The 21,084-nt window shown below is 46.2% G+C and overlaps 1 protein-coding gene across 4 annotated transcripts in view; it reads left to right on the top strand.

The window, feature by feature from the left end:
- Window positions 1-1,106: 1,106 nt before the first annotated feature.
- PRKCE (protein kinase C epsilon) overlaps window positions 1,107-21,084 on the top strand; it is a 465,420-nt gene continuing 445,442 nt past the window's right edge. For 3 of the 4 annotated variants that reach the window (XM_080685093.1, XM_080685091.1, XM_080685094.1), the window contains exon 1: window positions 1,107-2,408. In XM_080685093.1, coding sequence (XP_080541219.1) covers window positions 2,061-2,408 — 348 coding nt within the window. In that variant the 5' untranslated portion in view covers window positions 1,107-2,060. The remainder of the gene's footprint in view (window positions 2,409-21,084) is intronic. The other variant, XM_080685092.1, reaches the window with a different exon arrangement.

Below are 21,084 nucleotides of genomic sequence, written 5' to 3'. Positions count from 1 at the left end.
TTGGCATTTTGGATAAGCCGCGGTTTTCTTTTTCCGTTTGCACAACCCCAGCTCGCAGGTTGCGGAGATGACCTCTTCCCAACCCAGTCCTTCGAGATAACTCCATCAAGGACCGCGCCCCGGGCCTGCGCGCTCTCGGCCCGCCCTCCCAGGTCCGCGTCCCGCAGCGCCGGGCCATCCCTCGCGGGGCCGCCTTCCCAGTCCCCGGCTCCCGGCGGAGGAAATTCTTCCCCAGCAGCCCAGGGCTCGCCTCACGTGACCAGCCCAGGCGGCGGCTTCCAGGGAGAGTTTAAAGGTTACGGAGGAAATTAGCACGGACACAGTCACTGGTCCCCCGCAGGGCGCGCCCCGTTTTCCCGCAGCTCGGACAGCTGCTGTCAGCGCATCGATCAGAGCCATCTCCCCGAAAAGGGCAGACAAGGTCCAGAGTAAATATGAAGTCACTTTGTAGAACATAAACACAAACCGAGCCGGGGTTCTACTAAGCTCTCACTTGTCAACAAGTCCTCGCAGCCTGAGAAGTCCAGGGCAGATCCCAAAGGTGGAGAATGCCCCAAAGAAAGGGAAGAGAGAATAAATATATAAAAACTCATAGGGAGCCTTGCACGCCCCTCCCTGTGCACTCCCCCCACCCCCCACCGCCGAGCCCAGCGTCTCCAGACAGAATGGCAGGCCTGCCCGCGTCAGGGTGAGGTGGGGAGGGTCCCGAGTCTTCTCTCGTAGTGCGACCCCCGTCACTCTCCCACCCGCAGCTCTGAAACAGTGTTGGCCACAGAGTTCCGAGGAGATGCGCGGCCCGCTGGTCTCCGGGGGAGAGCAAAGGTCAGGTATCCACAGCATGCAACACCCGCACCCCAGGCCCCGCGCCGCCATTCTCCGGGGTCCCGCGCGGGCTCCCTGCCTGGCTCCCCCGCCTGCCGCCGCGACCCAGGCAGACTCGCCCGCTTCTCCGTCGTCCTCACTTCGGCTCACTTTTCTCGTATTGCTCCCCCAACCGGCAAAACTTTCTATTTCCCTAAACACAGGAGCGCGCGCGCGCGCCCTCGCCCTCTCTCTCTCTCTCTCTGACGTCTTTTGCGCATTTCCTGCATTAGAGGGAGGGAGACTCGCTCGCACACCGACGGAGGGAGAAGGGACCGAGGGGGAGAGCTGGCGGGTGGCGAGCGAGCAGCAGCCGAGAGCGGGGACGCGGAGAGCGCGGCGGGCGGGCGGGCGCCGGCTCCCTGGAGGTGGGGCCGCGCAGAGTCGCAGTCCCGGCCCCGCCGCCGCGCTGCGCACCGCCGGAGCCGGCCTGCGCCCCTAGCCCAAGCAGCGGCCACCCCGACTCCGAGCCCGCGCCGATGTGAGATTCCGGGCTCCTGGCGCCTCCCGATCGCCGATCGTAGCGCGGCGCTGCTTCGTCCTAGAGGCGGCGGCCAGGCTGGCGGTGGGGCTTGTGGATTTTTAAAAATTTGGCTTCGAGGAGGACCATTTCCTTTCGACATGCATCCCTCCGGATAGACTGAACATCCTTCGGTCCATCCCCCGCCCCGCGCGGTCAGAGGCGGGCGCTGGGTGTGCGAAGAGGATCCGGGTTGAAATCTGCGCCCCCGGTTTTCTTCCCTGCCCCACCGCACCCTCGCCCTCCCGGAGTCAAAATTTCCCGGGGATTATGTTTCGGAAAGGTAGGTAAGCGCCCGGCGCGGCGCCCGCTTCCCGCAGCCCGGACCCGGAGAGCCAGCGAGGCGGCGAGACAGCCCCCGCAGCTGGCAGAGGAGCCGACAGCTCCTCTCCTCTTCTGGAGGTGCCGCTGGTGGTAGGGGGGGAGAGGCTTGTTCCAAACACGGACGTCCCCCAGCTCTCCCCCCCTCCCTGTTTTCCGTTAGGAACCCGGCGAGGAAATACATGCACTCACTGAGAATCGCCCGCGCCAGGGCGCAGCGCTACAAGGTGTAGGCAGAGTGTGGGGTGGGGCGAGAGGGGACTAAGGAGCCCCCGCGGCTCCGAACACCGGGGCGTCGGTTCTTCATCCTGCCCTCGGGGCGGACGGAGTGATCCCGGCCCCACTCCACGCCCCGACCATGGTAGTGTTCAATGGCCTTCTTAAAATCAAAATCTGCGAGGCTGTGAGCCTGAAGCCCACAGCCTGGTCGCTGCGCCATGCAGTGGGACTCCGGCCACAGACTTTCCTTCTGGACCCTTACATTGCCCTCAACGTGGACGACTCGCGCATCGGCCAAACGGCCACCAAGCAGAAGACCAACAGCCCGGCCTGGCACGACGAGTTCGTCACTGATGTGTGCAACGGGCGCAAGATCGAGTTGGCCGTCTTCCACGATGCCCCCATCGGCTACGACGACTTCGTGGCCAACTGCACCATCCAGTTTGAGGAGCTACTGCAGAACGGGAGCCGCCACTTCGAGGACTGGGTGAGTCTGGCGCCTCCCGGTCCAGGAGCCCAGCTGTGGGGTCCGGGGTTGGTTGGGGGTGCGAAGGGGCGACTAAGGGCCTTGGCATTGGTAGTAGGATGCTGGGACTTAACTGTCACCTGAAGTGTGTGTGTCTACCTAAGTCTCAATTACCTTGGAGAAAAGCACCCTCTACTTGGTAGGTGGGGAGAGGTAGTAGGCATTGGAGTAAAGAAGAAGAGACTTGGAACAAGGGTCTGGCTCTTTGGCCCCTCCAGCCAGCGGGTGCTACAGGGAACTCGCAAGCTGAGAGAGCCCTGAGCCAGTGCCTGAGGGTTGGCCGGCGCCTTCCGCAGGCGTGTGGTGGGCTGGCTGTGTGTGATTGTGTGTGGGTGGGTTCCTCTGTCCTTGGAGAGGCACGTGGAGCCCTACACTGAAGGCTTCTTGCACGTCCTGGCTTTGTCCTGCTTCGCTGAGTCTGGAGCTGCTTTATTTTCCCCTCCGGAGGAAGCTAGCTTGTTTCTATTCTGTGGCATGGTGGGTAGCTCATCTTCGGACATACAGGGAGAAAAATGTGTTCTCCTCTAGGATGCCACCTCCAGGGTCGAGGAAACATCAGCCCAGCTTGTTTTGCCCAACACATTACCCCTCCATCCAGAACGGGTGTTGTATTTAAAAAATGGTTCTGCTTGCGAGTAATTGAAAAATCAGTGCTTTGAAACCTACTTACAGTTTCTATGTTTTGATTTTCAAGATATGTGGGATGAAATACCATTTCTAAGTCTGAGATTGAGTTAATTGATTACATTGTCAAAATATTAGGGGCTGGGAAATGGGCCTTGTCCATGGACTATATGAGCTGAATGCCTTCAGCTTCAGTACCTAGAGAAGCAGGGAGAACACAGCCTTGTTTTAGCTGTTCTAGGAGGGATAGTGTTAAATGAGGAAATACATTTCTGTATTTTTAGAAATTCTTGTTACCTGTTTCCACCAAGAGCAAGTGTGGCGCTGGGTGTATATGTTTTCAGGGTTCTTTGATTTACACAAGAAGAGAAGTATCTGCTTCTCGTGGAGAGATGTAGAGAAATCACCTTCTAATTATTGAGAACAAATAACTTCATGATTGTCAGAGGTTGCATATGAATCACCTTAGCAGATCACCTCACATATTTTTTCAAGGCAATGGACTTTTAGGGGAAAATCAGAAAAAGCCTCTTCTCTTTATCCTCAGGGCTGTGATGTGGGCTGCCTGAAACCATGGTTACGGACCTTGCAGGGAAGCTCCAACACACCATGCCAAGTACATCCCTGGGTGATTTGTGACTTACACTTTGGGAAGCAGGCAAACCTTTGTGGAATCTCAAAGAATGCAGTGCCATTCCATTCCACAATGCCCCGTACCTCTGCCTCCCTCCCACCACCCTAGTTTCCACTCATTCCCCATGTCCTTTCCACACATGCCTGTTAGTACTTTTACTCATGAAAGCCGTATGTGTCTGAGAGGGAGATGAAGGGATAACTAAGTTCAGAGCCAGACCTTAATACTAAACAACTATGGTTCTGAAGTTGTTTTAGGATAGGAAGGAGAAAAAAAGCCATGACTATGGTTGTGAGGAGATGGGGCCTTTTGCTTTATATGCAGAGGAGGGAGTTTGAGGGGAGGCAGAGAGCAGCAGGTCCGCTTTTATTCAGAGAACAGGTCTTGGTTGGAGGGGGAGATGTCTGAGTGCCTCTGGTGGTGCTTTGCTGGGGCCCACCCAAACCCTGGGCTCAGCAGGGCACCATTCCCACTTCTGAGCACTTCCAGTGAAGCGTACAGTGGCCAGTAGTCTTGCTTGGTTATCTTTCTCTAAGCTTCTCAAATTCATGTTGGATTTGGCCCTAGACCAGATCACCTAGGGCACAGGCACGTTTTACAGACAAGGACATTGCGTCCCAGAGAAGCTAAGTGGTACCCGAGGTAACATGACAGGCAAAGGGGGGTTGGAGGAAAGGCCAACATCTCCTCTTGCTCACCACTGTTTGGTGGAGAACTGAGCCTCCCTGGTCTGTTTTCCCTGCAGATACGTATGCTGCGTCCCTGAACATTTTTACTGTGCATGGTAATTTAAAGAGCTTTCAAAATCATTATCTCATGATCTCTTTTGCCTTATAGCAAGTGTGAATTAAGTATGACAGGTGTTAGACAGTTTTAAAGAAACTTGAGATACAGAAAGGCTGAAGGCATCGGAGAATGAAGCAAGAAGTGGAGCTGGTTCTCTTTGCTCATCTAGTGTTGTTTTCATTAGAGGAGGCTGTGGCAACTCCGGTTCCCCCAGCCTGAGGGTGGGCATGCATCAGCAGAGATGATTGGCCCTTGGAAAGAGAGCCAGGTTGCACGTGGGCTGAGTAAGGTCACCTTTCCCATTCTCATCAGCCAGGGCACCACTACAGAATCACACCTTCGGGTAGAATTCCCCGGGCTCAGGCCTTTGCGCTCTTTACCTGGCAGTGATGAAGATAGACACCTTTTTCAGGTGTGGCTAAGAAATCTGAGGGGGAGCTGGAGCTTCTCCTCACATTGCTGTGGAATGTTTCATTCTTCTGAGCGATGGATTCATCTATATTTGCTGTTTGTTGCTCAGATTCAAACAGGGAAGTTTAGCACTCTAATCCAGAGGTAAAAGAGACGATAGGGACTCTCTAGGGCAGTGGTTGGCAAACTGCGGCTCGCGAGCTGCAGTTTGCTGCTCTGTTGACTAATGAGTTTGCAGACCACTGCTCTAGGGGCTTCCATATAACCAGGTAAACAACAATAAGGTTCTAAATGAATATTTGAAGGAATTCAGAAAAGGAGTAGGCTAGGAGAGCTGGAAGGATCTGGAGGGTTCCTGAAAGGAGGCATGCATTGGGTGTGAAATGTGGGTAACATTTAAAGTGGTATTTATAAGAGGAGGCAGTGTTTCATGGGCACGGACACAGCTGGAATAAAAGCAGAGAATGCCTGTGGTCAGCATCGGAGAACAGAGTAGCGTGGCTGAAACGGAGGGTGCCTGTCAGAAAGGAGCAGGCAGGGTCACGTTCCCTAAATTTAAGACTTATTATCTGGGTACTGCCTGTGCTATTATTTATGTAATAGTTTTCAACATTGATTCTTTGACTTTCCACTTGAGCCCCAGTCTTCTTGAAATCACAGGTTTGGATACTGTTGTTATGACTTTTCTTCATTCACATGAAAATAAACACATGGCCTCTGAAATAAAAAGAAAAGAAGTTCATCTCAGGTACCTCTTAAAATCATTAGTGATATGGGGGACACATTTTGGAAACACTGGAGTAGGAGGGAGTTTAGACAACTGAGGTGGGTTCCAACGTGTTTAAAAGCCAGGCTGAGATCATTATTCTTCAGATAATGGGAGACGGATCAGTTGTGATGATAAAGGGGGTTCTTTAGAGAAAGCTTATTACAGAGACATGGGAGGATTTCACTTGTGCTCGAAGCAGAATCCCAGTAAACACCGTTGCTATAGCTCGGTTTTCCAAGAACAAGATAATAACGCCACAGACCCTCCTGCCCACCCCCAGAGCTCTTAATTCTGTGGCTTACAATGAGTGCTAGGAGTCCTCATTTTTAACAAGCTGTCCTCAAGGTTTGGATCAGAAGATGCTTTGGGAAACCCTGGGCCAGAATAGCTCCGGGTAATTAATGTATCAAGATTTTGTACAGAAATGTCCTGAAATTTTCTAGTAGGCCTTTGTAAGTCCTAAAGCAATATTTATAAGCATAATTGTATAAACTAGAAATGTGGGCATTCGTGTTAGAATCAGAGGCTAGATGGAGCTGCATTAGCATTTAGGACAGACGGTGGGGAGCACAGTAGATGGCAGAGAGCGTGGATGGAGCACGCAGGTTGACAGCTGGCTGGTCCCCTACACACTCAGGAGTTTGCTCTATAGTTTAAGTAGTCTGCTTAGGTCTATGTACTGAGCTCAGTTCCCTATTCCCTCACCCCCTTGCACCACCCCTGCCTTTGAAGACATCTTTGCTTAGGGTCACTCCCTTGCTTCATCCTGTAGAAGAGGTGCTGAGCTACTCATAATGCCGAGGTAATGACAACGTCATCTTTAAAACATTTTTTAAAAAATTTATTTCAGAGAGGAAGGGAAAGGGAGAGAGAGATAGAAACATCAACCATGAGAGAGAATCATTGATCGGCTGCCTCCCGCACACCCCACACTGGGGATCAAGCCCACAACCCAGGTATGTGCCCTGACTAGGAATCAAACCATGACTTCCTGGTTCACAGGTTGACACTCAACCACTGGCCAAAGTCGTCTTTTGAGAGGCGGCTCAGCAAGCGCTTACAGGCAGAGCTCTGGAGACAGGATGTGTAGGTTTGAATCCCATCAATCTTTCGTGACCTTGAGTGAACCATTTAACCTGCGCTTCTGTTTTTTCCTCTGTAAAAAGTGGGTGACAATAAAAATACCTAGCTAAAATAAAATGGGGCTGTTGTGGGTGAAAGGAGTCAATATCTGTCAAGTATACAGGCCAATGCCTGAACCTTAGGAAGGGCGCAATGAATGCTTAACTGTTGCACGTATTGTTGTCTCCTAAACCTCCCAGTTCTTTACTGAGCTGATTATTCTATAGCACCCCAAGAAGCCAGCTTTACAGAGTCTCCAAAATATTTCTCTTCAGTAGGGTCATCTTATTTGGCAAGGATTGAGACACTAAAGTTTCGGTTTCATATTTCCAATACAGCCTATTGACAGGGCTTCTCAAATCTTCCTACCCTGCTGATCCTGGGAAATAGGCCTGCGCCCTGTTAGGCTTTGGGGCTGATTCTTCCGAGGGGAGATTCTTACAATGCAAAGGCCAAGGAAAGGCCCCTCTTGGTTTAGATGCTGATGCCCTGGGCGAAGCCTGAGGACACTTGTGATTAAACAAGTCCCTGCCGAGTGGCATCCGAGATGATGGCCTGAGCACACCTGGATACACACTGCCCAAAGGTGTATCTCTATCTTTAGGACTTTTGTAGGGAAATCTTAGAGGAAGTATGGAAATCTCCATCATCATTTAAATAGACCGAGGTGGGAAGGGGCTGGGAAGAGGGTGGGGAAGGACTGGGAATGGTCCATGTGCACCTGAGAATGGTTTATGCACCTAAAGCCTGCATTTGTTCCCCAGCAGCTGAGGGTCTATGAGTCTCTTGCTACTCTATTCCCTACTGACTCCTAAAATTCTGACCTTCTGATTAAAAATTATTCCCTTTGGTACAAAGTTGGTTGTTTAATAATTACCCTAAGGGTTAGTTCTTACCCCAGTGCTATCACAGCCCCATGGCATTGGGGCCTGAAGTTAAAGGGCCTCAGGCCTCATGGGTAGTCAGCCTTGTCTGTTGGCCTTGTCTGTCGGTCCTGTTTCTCCTGTGTGTTTTGACCAGCAGCCACTTTAGAGACTATTTGAGGCCCTCAGTTCCCTAGCTCCTCAGTGGGCCCCTTTCCCTGGAATCTGAGTTCTAATCACAGATGCCTCTAGTACTCCCTAGTTGAGTGCCTTTGGGCATGTGACTTAACCTGTGCTTTAGCTGTTATAAACCCATTAATCTGTAATGTGAGAATTTAACAGTTCTTACGTCTTAGGGTTGTTGTTGTGAGAAACAAGGGAATCTATGTAAAGATTTTAGCAAAGGGCCAGGCTACAATGCATTTTAACAATATTATTAATACTTGAAGAGTTATGTGTATGTATTCATAGTTTTAGAACCTTAAGTCAGAACATAGATCCAGTGAAAGGTATTTTTTTCCTTGAGTTGTAAATGCATTTATAAGAAAAATCTCACATAGTCTACAAATAAATTTAATTTAGTTACACTTAACAAATTGCCTTTTTGAAAATATAACAATTACTTGAAATGAGGTTGTTTTGGGAAGTCCAGGAATTGTGGCCACGATAGTCAAAGGTTAATTCCTTATTGAGGCATATGATTAATTGGAAATAGGGGTATTTGGGAGCCGCTGTTTTGGTTTCACTGTACTAATTTTATCTAGCTTCATGGATTTAAATATATTCTCAATGCTGTTGACTCTAAATTCCTAATTCCAGCCCATACCTGCTCTTGAACTTCTGAACTCACATAAGTGACTGCCTTTTTGGCATTGCCATTTGATTAAAAAAATTTTTTAAGTAATTTTTTAAATTGATTTCAGAAAAAGGAAGAGAGAGAGAGAGAGAGAGAAACATCAATGATGAGAGAGAATCATTGGTTGGCTACCTCCTGCACACCACCTACTGGGGATGGAACCTGCAACCCAGGCATATGCCCTGACTGGGAATCGAACCATGACCTCCTGGTTCATGGGTCGCTGCTCAACCACTGAGTCACACCGGCGGGGCAGCCATTTGATTTTGTAAAGGACATCTCATACTTAATTATGTCTAAAACTATATACCTGATTTCTTCCACCTCCCTCCCTGATCTAAGCCTTTCATAGACTTCTCCCAGCTCAAGAAATGGCAACTCCATCCTTCCAATTGTCCAGGCTGGAAAACGTGAGAAGCCATTTTTGATGCCTCATATCCAGTCCATCAGCAGTATCTGTTGCCTACCTTCAAAATGTGTCCCAGGTCTGATGATCTTTCTGACACCACTCTGGTCAAGTCCCTATTATCTCATACCTGGGATATTTCAATAGCCTCCTAACTGGTTCACCCAACATAACCAGGTCACGTCACTCTGCACATAAATCCCTCAGGGTAAAAACACAAGTCCTTATCATAATCTGCAAGGCTAATATCGTCAGGCATCCTGTTATGAACACTCTGACCCCATTGCTCATTACTCTTGACCTTGCTCACTCCTTTCCCAGACATACTGACCACTGACACTCCTTAAAAATATTCACCATGCTCCTGCCTCAGTCTTTGCACTTGCCATTTCATCTTTCTAGAATGTTCCTTCCTCATGGCTCAAGTTTTTACCAAATATTACTTTCTCAGTAAGTCTTTTTCTAGCAGTCCTTTCTAAAAATTTACCCTCTCACCCTAACTGGTTTGGCTCAGTGGATAGAGCGTCGGCCTGCGGACTGAGGGGTCCCGGGTTCAATTCCGGTCAAGGGCATGTACTTTGGTTGCAGGCACATCCCCAGTAGGGGGTATGCAGGAGGCAGCTGATCGATGTTTCTCTTCCATCGATGTTTCTAACTCTCTATCCCTCTTCCTTCCTCTCTGTAAAAAATCAATAAAATATATTTAAAAAAATAAAATAAAAATTTACCCTCTCCTTGACATTTTATATGCTCCTTTCCTGCTTTATTTTGCTCTTATATATTATATATTTTTCTTATTTATCTTTATTGTCCATCTCCAACACCAGAACAGAGGTCCTGTAAATGCAAAGGTTTTTGTTCATGGCTGTATTTTTGGCACCCAAAACAATTCCTGGCACATTGTTGAATGAATGAAACGAGTGTGTATTCCCTAGTACCTACTATGCTAGATATTGGGGGCTTGGTAAAAACAAGAGTTGTGTTTGGTATTATTCCTGCCTTCGAGGAGTATGAAGTCTATTTGGGAAACCCAGTATGGCAAGTGAATTCCGTAAGAAATCTTTCTGTACAGTTGAAAGAAGGAAGAAGGAAAAAATATTTTACTTATAAAAATCTGTAGTCCATTAAGATGTTTTAATGAGGGAATGCTATATTATTTCCCATGTATCAATTTCTGAAGTGTCTCCATGAAGTCTGAGGTTCTGTGATTTCAATAGAAATCATATACCCTCTAGAGGCCCAGAGCCTATGCAAGATGCTGGGATGAAGGGAGAAGGAAAAGGCCCACTTGTCCTTCCTTTGCAGAAATTAAAACCAAGTGTATATGGAAAACAGTATGGAGCTTCCCAAAAATTAAATATGGAACTGCCATTTGACCCAGTGATCCCATTTCTAGGATTATATCCTAAGAAACCCAAAACACCAATCAGAAAGAATATATGTACCCCTATGTTCATAGTAGCGCAATTTACAATAGTTAAGATCTGGAAACAGCCCAAATGCCCATCAGTAGATGAGCGGATAAAAAAGCTGTGGTAGATTTACACCATGGAATACTATGCAGAGGAAAAGAACTCCTCTTACACTTTGAGACATCGTGGAGGGACCTGGAGAGTATTATGCTAAGTGAAATAAGCCAGTTAGAGAAAGACAAGTATCACATAATCTCATTCATATGAGGAATCTAATGAACAAAATAAATTGATGAACAAAATAGATCCAGAGACATAGAAGCATGGAACAGACTGTGGAATCTCAGAAGGAAGGTGGGAGGGTGGGAAGAGATCAACCAAAGAACTTGTATGCATATATGCATAACCCATGGACAAGACAATAGGGTGGTGAAGGCCTGGGGTGGGGGTGGGGGTGGGGGTGGGGACGGGCTAGAAGAGGTCAATGGGGGAAAATAGGGGACATATGCAATACTTTCAACAATAAAGGTGAAAAAATCAAGTTTAAATTCACTTAAAGGGCTTTAGAAACAAAACTCTTTGTAGTTGGCAGCAACAAGAAACGAAATTTTAAATTCCAGCGCCTGAACTCACAGAGCTCACTGAGGCATTTCCTTCTTCCAGGGGCTTCACTTAGATTAAAAGAACTCCAGAGCAGGCCTGCAGTGTTTTACATAAATAAAAGCTACACTTGGCAAAACATTATATTTCTCTCCGAGTTCCTCTGGGTATATATGGGCTTGTTAAGTAATTACAATCTATTATAATGCTAATCAGCAGGGCTGCACCTGTTTGAAATCTAGTTTTCTGGCAGAACCCAAGTGAAGTGGCCAAACATCTACTGTGCTGGGAGAACCCAGAGGACAGGAGCATACAATTGTCATAGCAGCGTCTGAACAGAATGAAAAATGCGGAGGGAATATGATTGAGCTCTGTAATCTCGTGTCTTGGAGGGAAGCATAAGCCTGATACCAAATCCAAGTGCAGAAAGGGGGATCTCCCCTGCCCCCACCTCCTCCCGTCCCCTCTATCTTACCTTGAAGTCTCAGAGAGGTCGTTTCTTTCTTTTTCTTTCTTTTTTTGTCCGTTTTGTCTTTTAGTTGTAGTTTTGAAGTGGTTAGAGGTCGTTTCTAAGCTAGTGAAAAGTCACCTTTATTTGCCACCAAGGAGTAAACTCATTGAGCTAATGATCCCAAGAAGTAGATCAGGGTGAAAATGTAATCATGTTCAAGAGGGTTTTGAAAAATCATGGCAGGTGAATCTATAATTAACCATTGAGGGGGAAAAATAGTCTTTGATTTTGCTTTTGTCCTTCCTGAATAGAGTTGCTTGTTTTTCAGATGATAACATCTTTTGGTGCCAGTCATCTTTTCCCAGCCAGATGTAAGCATCTGTGAGCAGGAAGTGTGTCTCCTCCCCTCTCCTATCCCGCAAGTGGCTTGCCAATCAGAGTATAAGCCACTCAGGAAGTCTATGTAACCTACTCATCAGTTGGTTGAATAAAAGCCTGCCCTTTGGGGTCTGACTTGTAAAGGCTCAAATAGGCAGCATTCTTTAATCAGACTGACTTGGATTCTGCTCTTAGAAGTTCATCTGGTACAGTCTAAAAAAAAGATGATTAATGCCTCTAAAGTTTCTAACCAGTGGACAAAGTGGTGTGTTCACTCATTGTCCCAGCCATTTTTTTAAATTCATTTAGTAAATATTTATTGAATACCTTAGTTGCCAGGCTCTATGCCAGGAGCTGGTCCCTGCTGTCATGGAGTATATAATCTTGTAGGAGACACGATATGAATCAAGGAATAACATAAATATACTGGTATGTAAAATTACAGCTAAGAAGCAGAGCTCATCACAAGCCTTTCAGGGTTGGAGCCACCTAGACCTCACCTCTTCCCATGGGAAATTTATTGAAGGAGAGTCAAGTGACTTCTATTAATTGGTGGCTTTGGACCTTAGACTCCCCGTGAGTTAGCATAGTCTGAGGCTGTGTAAGGCCTCTGTTAACAGGGATCCTGACTTGGCTGTCTGCATTTTAGGCCTTGACTTTGCTCAGCCTAGCACTTGATAAAATTTCATCTTTATTGTTCTCCAGGAAGCTAAATCTTGTCTCCCCTGAAAAAGTGCCAGCTTCTGCTTTTGTTTCTTCCTAATCTTTCTGTGGTGTCGTGATCGAAATCACAAAGCAATTTTTGATGGCTTGCTTCTTGATCAAGTGTTCAAGACCCACAAAAAATAAATTTATTTTTAAATGGCCCTCTGTCTGGATCATTGAGAGAATCAATCAGCCAGCAAGTCTGGAGCATGTAACCTATCAGCGTTTGCCAGAGTATCTTCTCCTTGCTGTGATCCAAGAGGTTGGGAAATGTTACACAGTTAAATGCACATTAGTATATCAAAGTTTCCTAGATGGCCCATTGCAAGGGGACTTGTACATCCCTGTATACAACTACACATTTCTATGATGAAGATATTATCACAGAATGTTCTTTCTTAGTTGTGAAAAAATTATTAGGGTCATAGAACTAGTGTTTGCTGGACAAAGTTTTGAAAACCATCCTATCTAATAAAAGGGTAATATGCAAATTTACCATCACTCCAACACACAAGATGGCTGCCCCCATGTGGTCAAAGATGACTGCCCCCATGTGGACACAAGATGGCCACCACAAGATGGCCAGCAGGAGAGGGCAGTTGGGAGGGACCAGGCCTGCAAGGGAGGGCAGTTGGGGGTGATCAAGCCTGCAGGGGAGGGCAGTTAGGGGTGACCAGGCTGGCAGAGGAGGGAAGTTGGGGGTGACCAGGCCTGCAGGAAAGGGCAGTTGGGTGGGACCCAGGCCTGCAGGGGAGAGCAGTTGGGGGGTGGGGATCAGGCTTGCAGGGGAGGGCAGTTAGGGGTGACCAGGCCTGCAGGGGAGGGCAGGTATGGGTGACCAGGCCTGCAGGAAAGGGCAGTTAGGCATCAATCAGGCTGGCAGGGGAGTGGTTAGTGGGTGATCAGGCTGGCAGACAGAAGCGGTTAGGGGCAATCAGGAAGGCAGGCAGGAGCCAGCAGTCCTAGATGATTGTGAGAGGGATCCCAGATTGGAGAGGGTGCAGGCTGGGCTGAGGGACACACACCCCGTGCACAAATTTCGTGCACCGGGCCTCTAGTAATTAGATAAAAGAAGGAATGGACCTTCCTCAGGTGGACCATTTGGGGATTCAATAGTAACACCTTTTTATGAAACAGGGAGAGGTGGTTCACATGGGTTCTAGTTAGCAAAGGCTTCTTGGTAAGATTTGGAGCCAGGCCTTGAATAAAATGGAATTTGAATAGACAGGAAAGTGAGCTCCTCCAAATTGGAATAAGAGCATAAAAAACATTGGAAAGCAGTGTGTGTGTTTTTTTTTTAATTGTTTTTATTAACCCCCACCTGAGGACATGCTTATTGATTTTAGGGAGATGGGAAGGGAGAGAGAGAGAGAGAGAGAGAGAGAGAGAGAGAGAGAGAGGAACATTGATGTGAGAAACATCGATCGGTTGCCCCCTATACGTACCCCACGGGGGATTGAACCCGTAACCTAGGTATGTGCCCTCACAGGGAATTGAACCTCACAGGGAATTGTACTGGATGACACTCCAACCAACTGAGCCACACTAGCCAGGGCTGGACAAGTGGTTTTTAGTATTTGGGTTATGAGGGCAGTCAGCAAACCGGTGAGATTAAAGTAGGAATGCAATCCGAAAATAATTGCTTCATTGAAAACACACACACATAAAACAAAACAAGCTATCCAAAGAAAGAGAATGGTGGATGGAATGGATATTCATTCATTAATCTGTTCATCCATCTAGCCAGCCAGCCATTCAACAAATATATATTGAATACTTTCTGTGTTCTAGGAATTTTGCTTGCAGCAAAGTGTTGAACTGAATCACTCATGATATATTGAACTTTTGGTTATCAAGGAAATCTTTCTTGAGGGCTAACCTCAATCTCCCACGCTATATTTCCAGTTAAATTTCTTTTGTTTATTTCTTGATAAGATTGATAGAGCAGCTTCGTAGCATCCTTCATGTAATTGAGTGGTGGCTTGTCGAAATTCATAAATGTAAAAAAATATTTTGGAGTCAGCCAGTCCTGGGTTGAATTCCAGTTTTATCAGTTTGGGCTGCACGATATTGGGCAAATTATTTAACTTATCTGTACCAGTCTCCTCCTTCTAATAAATATGGGATTAATAGCTTGCTTGCAGAATTATTGTAATAATAGATGAAACATGTAAAAGTGCCTGGCTTCTAGAAAGTTCTTAATAAATAGTAATATATTATTGGTAAACATCTGCAATTAATATTTATTATTAGAGACAGGTAAAATTGTGCTTCCAACTGAAGATTTTGTTCAATAATTACCAACTGAGGAGTTTTGAGCTAACCCTTTTCCTGTCGGTCCCAACTTCCCTTCCTCTCTGAGATAAGGTAGCAACAGGAAACAGGAATTTAGGGTCTGCTAAGACCTTCTTAGTTGGCCCCTGGGGTGGGAGTTGAGATGAACATGGATTACCTGCCTTCGGGCTGGCTTTGGTGGACCTACCTGACACATTGTTCCCTCTTGGGTTTTTAAAAAGCAGAGGCAGTGTCATATTTTGACCTGAACATCACTGCCTTCATTAGCTAGTGAGCCTAATGTGGTAACTGAGTGTTGAGGCTTTTTTACAACCTTTTTTGCTGTGGTCCTGGTGACTTCATTTTTCTACCAGGTGTCTCTTATACAAGCCCAGCTTCTAATGCACTGCACACTGATTGCTTTGCAAGGACTTTGCTTTTGACCAGGACATCCGAATTGCTAAGGAGCAGCAAGAGTTGAAGAATAGCCGACTGTTTGAAAAGATTGCTGTATGCTCCTAAGGAGCATATCTTCGTCCCTTTGTGGGCAGAGGAGGGACGTTTGCAATCACTTTTTAAAAAATCTTCACCTGGGGACATGTTTTTTTATTTTTTTAGAGAGAGAGAAAAAGAGAGAGGAAGAAACATCGATCTACTGCCTCCTGCATGCCCCCTACCAGGTATGGAGCCTGAAACCTGAGCATATGCCCTGACCAGGAATTGAACCGGCAACCTTTTCTGCACTGGATGACGCCCAACCAACTGAGCCACAACAGTCAGGGCTGTAGTCACTTTAAAATGGAAGGCTTAGCCCCTGGCTGGCATGACTCAGTGGTTGAGTGTCGACCTATGAACCAGTAGGTCATGATTGGATTCCTGGTCTGGGCACATCCCAGGGTTGTGGGCTTGATCCCCAGTGTGGGCTATGCAGGAGGCAGCTGATCAATGATTCTTTCTGATCCATTGATGTTTCTATCTCTCTCCCCCTCTCTCTTCCTCTCTGAAATCAATAAAAATATATATTTTTAAAAATGAAAGGCTTAGCCTTGTTAAGAAAATTCCAGCATTAGCCAAAAGCAGGGAACGTGCTTTTTGATCAAGGACCCCTTTTGAGAACCCCTAGAATTGCAGAGGTGGCCTCTTACCTTAAGGTTTGAAGTTCAGACCACCCATTGGCTTATGTGCCATAGGACCTCACAGCTTCTCCTTTTCCCATGGTGAATATTGGGAATCTATTCGTAGAGTGTGCATAGTCCCCAGCCATGACCATCTAGCTGGTTAAAATTTTTTTTTTTATTCATTTTGAAGCAGACTGTCTCATTTAAGTTCCAGATACCTGTACACTATTTCATAATGCCAGCTTTAGGATTGCCTTTCATCTCTTTATTAGTCTGGTTTCTTGGAATCCAGGGGATTGGTGTTGTAAGGGTTGTTCAGTGGCACTCAAAACCCCCTGGGGTGCTTGGAACCAACAGTTGTCTCCTCCACCCCACCCCTGCTCAGGGGGCTTATGGGACAGAGTCTCCAGCCGTGAGCAAACTACGGGCCGGATCCAGCCCGTTCGGCTGTTCTGTCCGGCCCGCGGAGCCGAAATAGCGGAGGGTTCTCTTGCTCTCCCCTCCGCTCCTTTACTTTGAATTTATATTAGTTCACACAAACACTCCATCCATGCTTTTGTTCCGGCCCTCCGGTCCAGTTTAAGAACCCATTGTGGCCCTCGAGTCAAAAAGTTTGCCCACCCCTGGTAGCCTCATCATTGCACCAGATTTCAGGGCCCTGCATGGCTTGTATCCTTCCCTGTTTTCTGCTAAGTGGATCCCACATGGTATGTGCTAGCAGCCTCTTCCAGGAGGCCTTGCTTCTGCCCTCCATCCCACTTTTTCTCTGTGCTCCCATCTCCCGTGTCCAAATTCCTGGAATACTCTCACACCCAGTCAGGTCTTCCTCCTCCATGGGCCATCCTTCCTAGAACTTGCCCCAGCGGTTTTGGCCCTTGGAATCCTGGTAACGTTTGTGATTTGTGTCCTTCATTTGAAATTATTGATGTCTGGTGTTGAGGACTGGATACTCTGTCTCTGTTCTCTAGCAGGGGCAGAAAAGGTTTCCCCTGAGAGTATAGTCTCATGTCACTCTGTGCTTACACCTGGCGTATTGCCTTGCATATAACAGACTAGAGCAGTGATCGGCAAACTCATTAATCAACAGAGCCAAATATCAACAGTACAACGATTGAAATTTCTTTTGAGAGCCAAAAACCGGCTTCTGCGCATGGGCCACGAAGTTTCAATCGCACTGTACGTGCACGCCCGCACGAGGTATTTTGTGGAAGAGCCACACTCAAGGGGCCAAAGAGCCGCATGTGGCTCGCGAGCTGCAGTTTGCCGACCACTGGACTAGAGGCCCTGTGCACGGAATTCGTGCATGGGTAGGGTCCCTAGGCCTAGCTGGCAATCAGGTCCCTAGGCCTGGCCTGTGGGGCCACCAGCTGGGTGATTGGGGACTCCCCCTCCCCCACTGGCATCCACCTTGGCTGGCCTGGGGCCTGCGGGCTAGGGGCAGCTCCTTCATTGAGCATCTGCCCCCTGGAGGTCAGTGCATGTCATAGCAACCGGTCATTCCACCTGTTGTTCCACCTTTTGGTCGATTTGCATATTAGGCTTTTATTATATAAGATGCTTGGTTGGTTAAATTTTAACATATGGTATTTAACATAATATTTACATAAATAATGGGTGTTCTTTAGATATTTGCTCTGGGGTGTTCTCCTTTTTCTCATGACAGAGGAGAATGTAATGTTTTAAAAAAATCACACATACAAGAACATACACCCACACACACCTGTATGTAATTTAAAAAAGAAAAAGGCAAGGAAGGGTGTGGACATATGGGGAGGAGTTTTATCTCTTACTTCAGCATTATTTTTAAAAATTAATTAACTACTGTTTAAAGGAGTAAACAGAAATACTGAGCAGGCAGTATTTCACACATACTCCATCCTCCCCAAATACAGTTTCCCCTATTATTCTACACATATGTATTTGACTTTAAAAGTAAGGGGGGACAGATGCGGCTTAGCTACTGCATATTGAAGTAGGTGGCATCATAGTTAAGTGGAAAAGCTTTGCACTACAGCAGTGGTTCCCAACCATTTTTTTTAAAGTAATTTCTTTATTGATTTCAGAGAGGAAGGAAGAAGGAGAGAGAGATAGAAACATCAATGATGAGAGAGAATCATTGATTGGCTGCCTCCTGCACGCCCCCTACTGGGGATCGAACCTGCAACCCAGGCATGTGCCCTTGGCCAGAATCGAACCTGGGACCCTTCAGTCCGCAGGATAATTCTCTATCCATTGAGCCAAGCCGGCTAGGGCGGATCCCAACTTTTTTTTGGCCATGCCCCACCTAAGCATCTCTAAAATCCTGATGCCTCCTCTGTGACCTATGATTCTTATTATTCAAAAAGTGAACTTCTGTTCACGTGGAGGAAGCCTAAAGGGCCAGTAACTTGGTCTAAACAAGCTTCCAAAGAGCATGGTATCCATGAAAGAGAAAAATAAAAGAATAAAGGACAGTTGCAATACTGAGGAAGAAATCACTAAGAAATTGTTAAAAAATAATAATATGAAGTGATATGAAAAAATAGCAAATAAAGTTTCAAAACATAATAGAGAACTGAAATGCATAAATATGTCTCAACATATATTTATATACTGTATATGAGGCCCCTAGAACCATAAGAAATGCAAAAAATTCACTGTTAGTAAGTCATTCTCGAATTGCCCCTCTTAAAAATCAAATTGGCCCCCCCTTCCCCCCCCCCACCCCGTGGGGCATGTGCCCCACATTGGGAACCACTGCACTAGAGGGAGGCAGGTTCTAATTTGGGTTGCATGCCTGAACCAGTGGCATGAGCTTTTAAGAAATTGTGTAACCTCTTTGAAGCCTTCATCTGTAAAACAAGATCAGTAATATCTAATCATGTTGGAATAAACCATAGAATGCATAGAAAGTGCTTGTCACTGCTAACACAAAATGTTAGCTATTATGACTATAATTCTATTGAAAACATAAATTGTAGATTGTGTGGTTTGGGGACTTATGTTTATTACATTGTCAGAGTCCGTTTTATTTGATTCTCTGTGTCTGAGGGTTGCTTGGGGCTGGGGGCTGCTTTTCATCTGAGAGGCATGCCTTGGATAGATGGTAGTTCTCATGGTAATGAGTTACGTGGGAAATGACTGTGGTTTGCCAAGTTTGTATATGCTGTCTGCATTCAAGCATTTATATATAGGCGTTCACAGTTTGCTGGTTTATTCTTTACCAATTCAGCTTCACCACTGATGAGCTGTGTGACCTGGGGGAAAAATTTAACCTCTCTGAACTTCACTTTCCCCAACTGTAAAATGGGACGAGTCATAATTGGCTCTACCTCCCTCCCTGGGTTGTTAGATTCATTTAGCATAACCCTGAAGGGTGAAATCTTCTTGTACACATGGAAACAGCAACAATGAACCACTTTGGGATTTTAGGAGGGGGATGGCATTTTCATTCAAAATTTACAGATGGGAAAATTGAGGATAGAGGTTGTCCCCTGGAAGGGGGCACTCAGATCTTACTTCCTTAGTCCCTAATAACACTGAGCAGCGTTTCGGTTTCTTAGCCAAACAGTCAGCACCCCCCTCCCCCGCTTTATGTTGCTGGGGCTGAAGGTTTAAAATTGATCTTCGGGCTTTTTTTCTAGGAAACTGGAGTCTTAGAAGCCCACCCCCGTGTGCAAGAGAACACGTCTCTCTCTGCTTCCTTATCCTTTCTTGGCCTTTAAGATTTTTTTCTGTATCACTGCTTATCATATGACTGTGCACAGACAACCGTAAAGCCAACTATTTTAGGGGGAAAAGGGAGGAAGACAGATAAGACAGTGATTCAGAAACAAGCAGGAAAATGGAGTCATGTGGGATGCACAGTAGTTTCATAGGCCCAGACGGCCTCCTGAGTGCCTGAGAGTGAATGTGTTTTAAAGCCTGTTCCTGTGCTGGGAGAGATTCAGAGCCCAGACCGAGCACCCTTCACAAGGCTCACGTGTGCATTCCCGCACCAGAGCTGCACTCTCCCTCTGTCTGTGGCCCTGCTCCGTGCTGGGGCTGTGCTAGGGGCAGTGGGGGCTCTGAGGGGAGGTCGTGGTGTCTGCCCCCAGGAATATCGAAAGGAGAAATGCTCACTTGAAGAGATGGATCACATCAGTTTCAGAGAGAGAGGAAGCTGGATCCTGTCCTAACCTATTGGTGGAAAAGTATAAATTAGTGAAGCCTTTTTTGGGAAAACAACTTGGCAGGTAGTATCTATAAAAACCAAAATATATACTTTCAACAATAAATATAAACATTAATAAATATGGATGCCCACATATCATGTGTCTTCTGTAATAGGCTTTGGATTTTAGGCAAGAGAGCATAATTTGACCCTTTCCAAATTTAAATGAGTTAAGAACTTTTAAAATTGTTCTCCCCTTGGCCAGTGTGGCTCAGTTGGTTGGAGTGTCAACCTGTACACCAAAAGGTAACGGGTTCGATTCCTGGTCAGGGCACATACCCAGGTTGTGGGTTCGATATCCAGTTAGATCATGTGCAAGAGGCAACTGATAGATGTTTCTCTCTCTCTCTCTCTCTCTCTCTCCCTTACTCTAGCTAAAAATAAATAATAAAAAAAGAATTGTTGTCTACTTTTTGTAGATGACCTGTTTTTCTATTTGAGGGGGAAAGACATGAGAAGAGAGAATGAGAGCACATCTTGACTAGTTTTTCAAACTATAGGTCAAGATCCATCAACTGAGGTGATAATATCAATTAATTGGATCTCAAACAGCAACTTAAAATATGGAAATCGAATAGAACAACATTGAAATTATCATTGCATGCAGTAGGGGTAAATACAAGATGTGGCAAGTGTGTTTACAATTGTGAGTATGCAAATCAGAATATTCTTTTATTATTATTATTTATTAATTATTGTATTATTTTCCATATGAACAAAACTGTAAATCTCCTTTTGCCCCACATTGTATTGCTCCATAAAGCTTCCTCTTCAGTTTTGTTTATATGAGTATTATTTATATGATAATCTTTATTCTTCCTGTGGGTTTCAGTGAAAATAAAAAAGTTTGAGAACACGATTTCTAATTTAATAGACTTTTATTGAGTCCCAGTGAAATGAAGATAAGACAGTAAAGGAGATATTGGGTTCTCTGCACTCAGCAAGCTTCCCAGTTGCTCACCCAAACAGTTCCATAAAGGCAGCTGTGTTACGGGAAGGTTGTTAAAGGCTTCGGGGAGGAGGTGGCTTTTGAAGG

This window comes from Plecotus auritus (genome assembly GCF_963455305.1).
Source record: "Plecotus auritus genome assembly, chromosome: 8".
In the NCBI taxonomy this organism is placed as follows: Eukaryota; Metazoa; Chordata; class Mammalia; order Chiroptera; family Vespertilionidae; genus Plecotus; species Plecotus auritus.
Note: the sequence above shows the minus strand (reverse complement) of the source record. Positions and strands in the feature narration are given on the sequence as shown.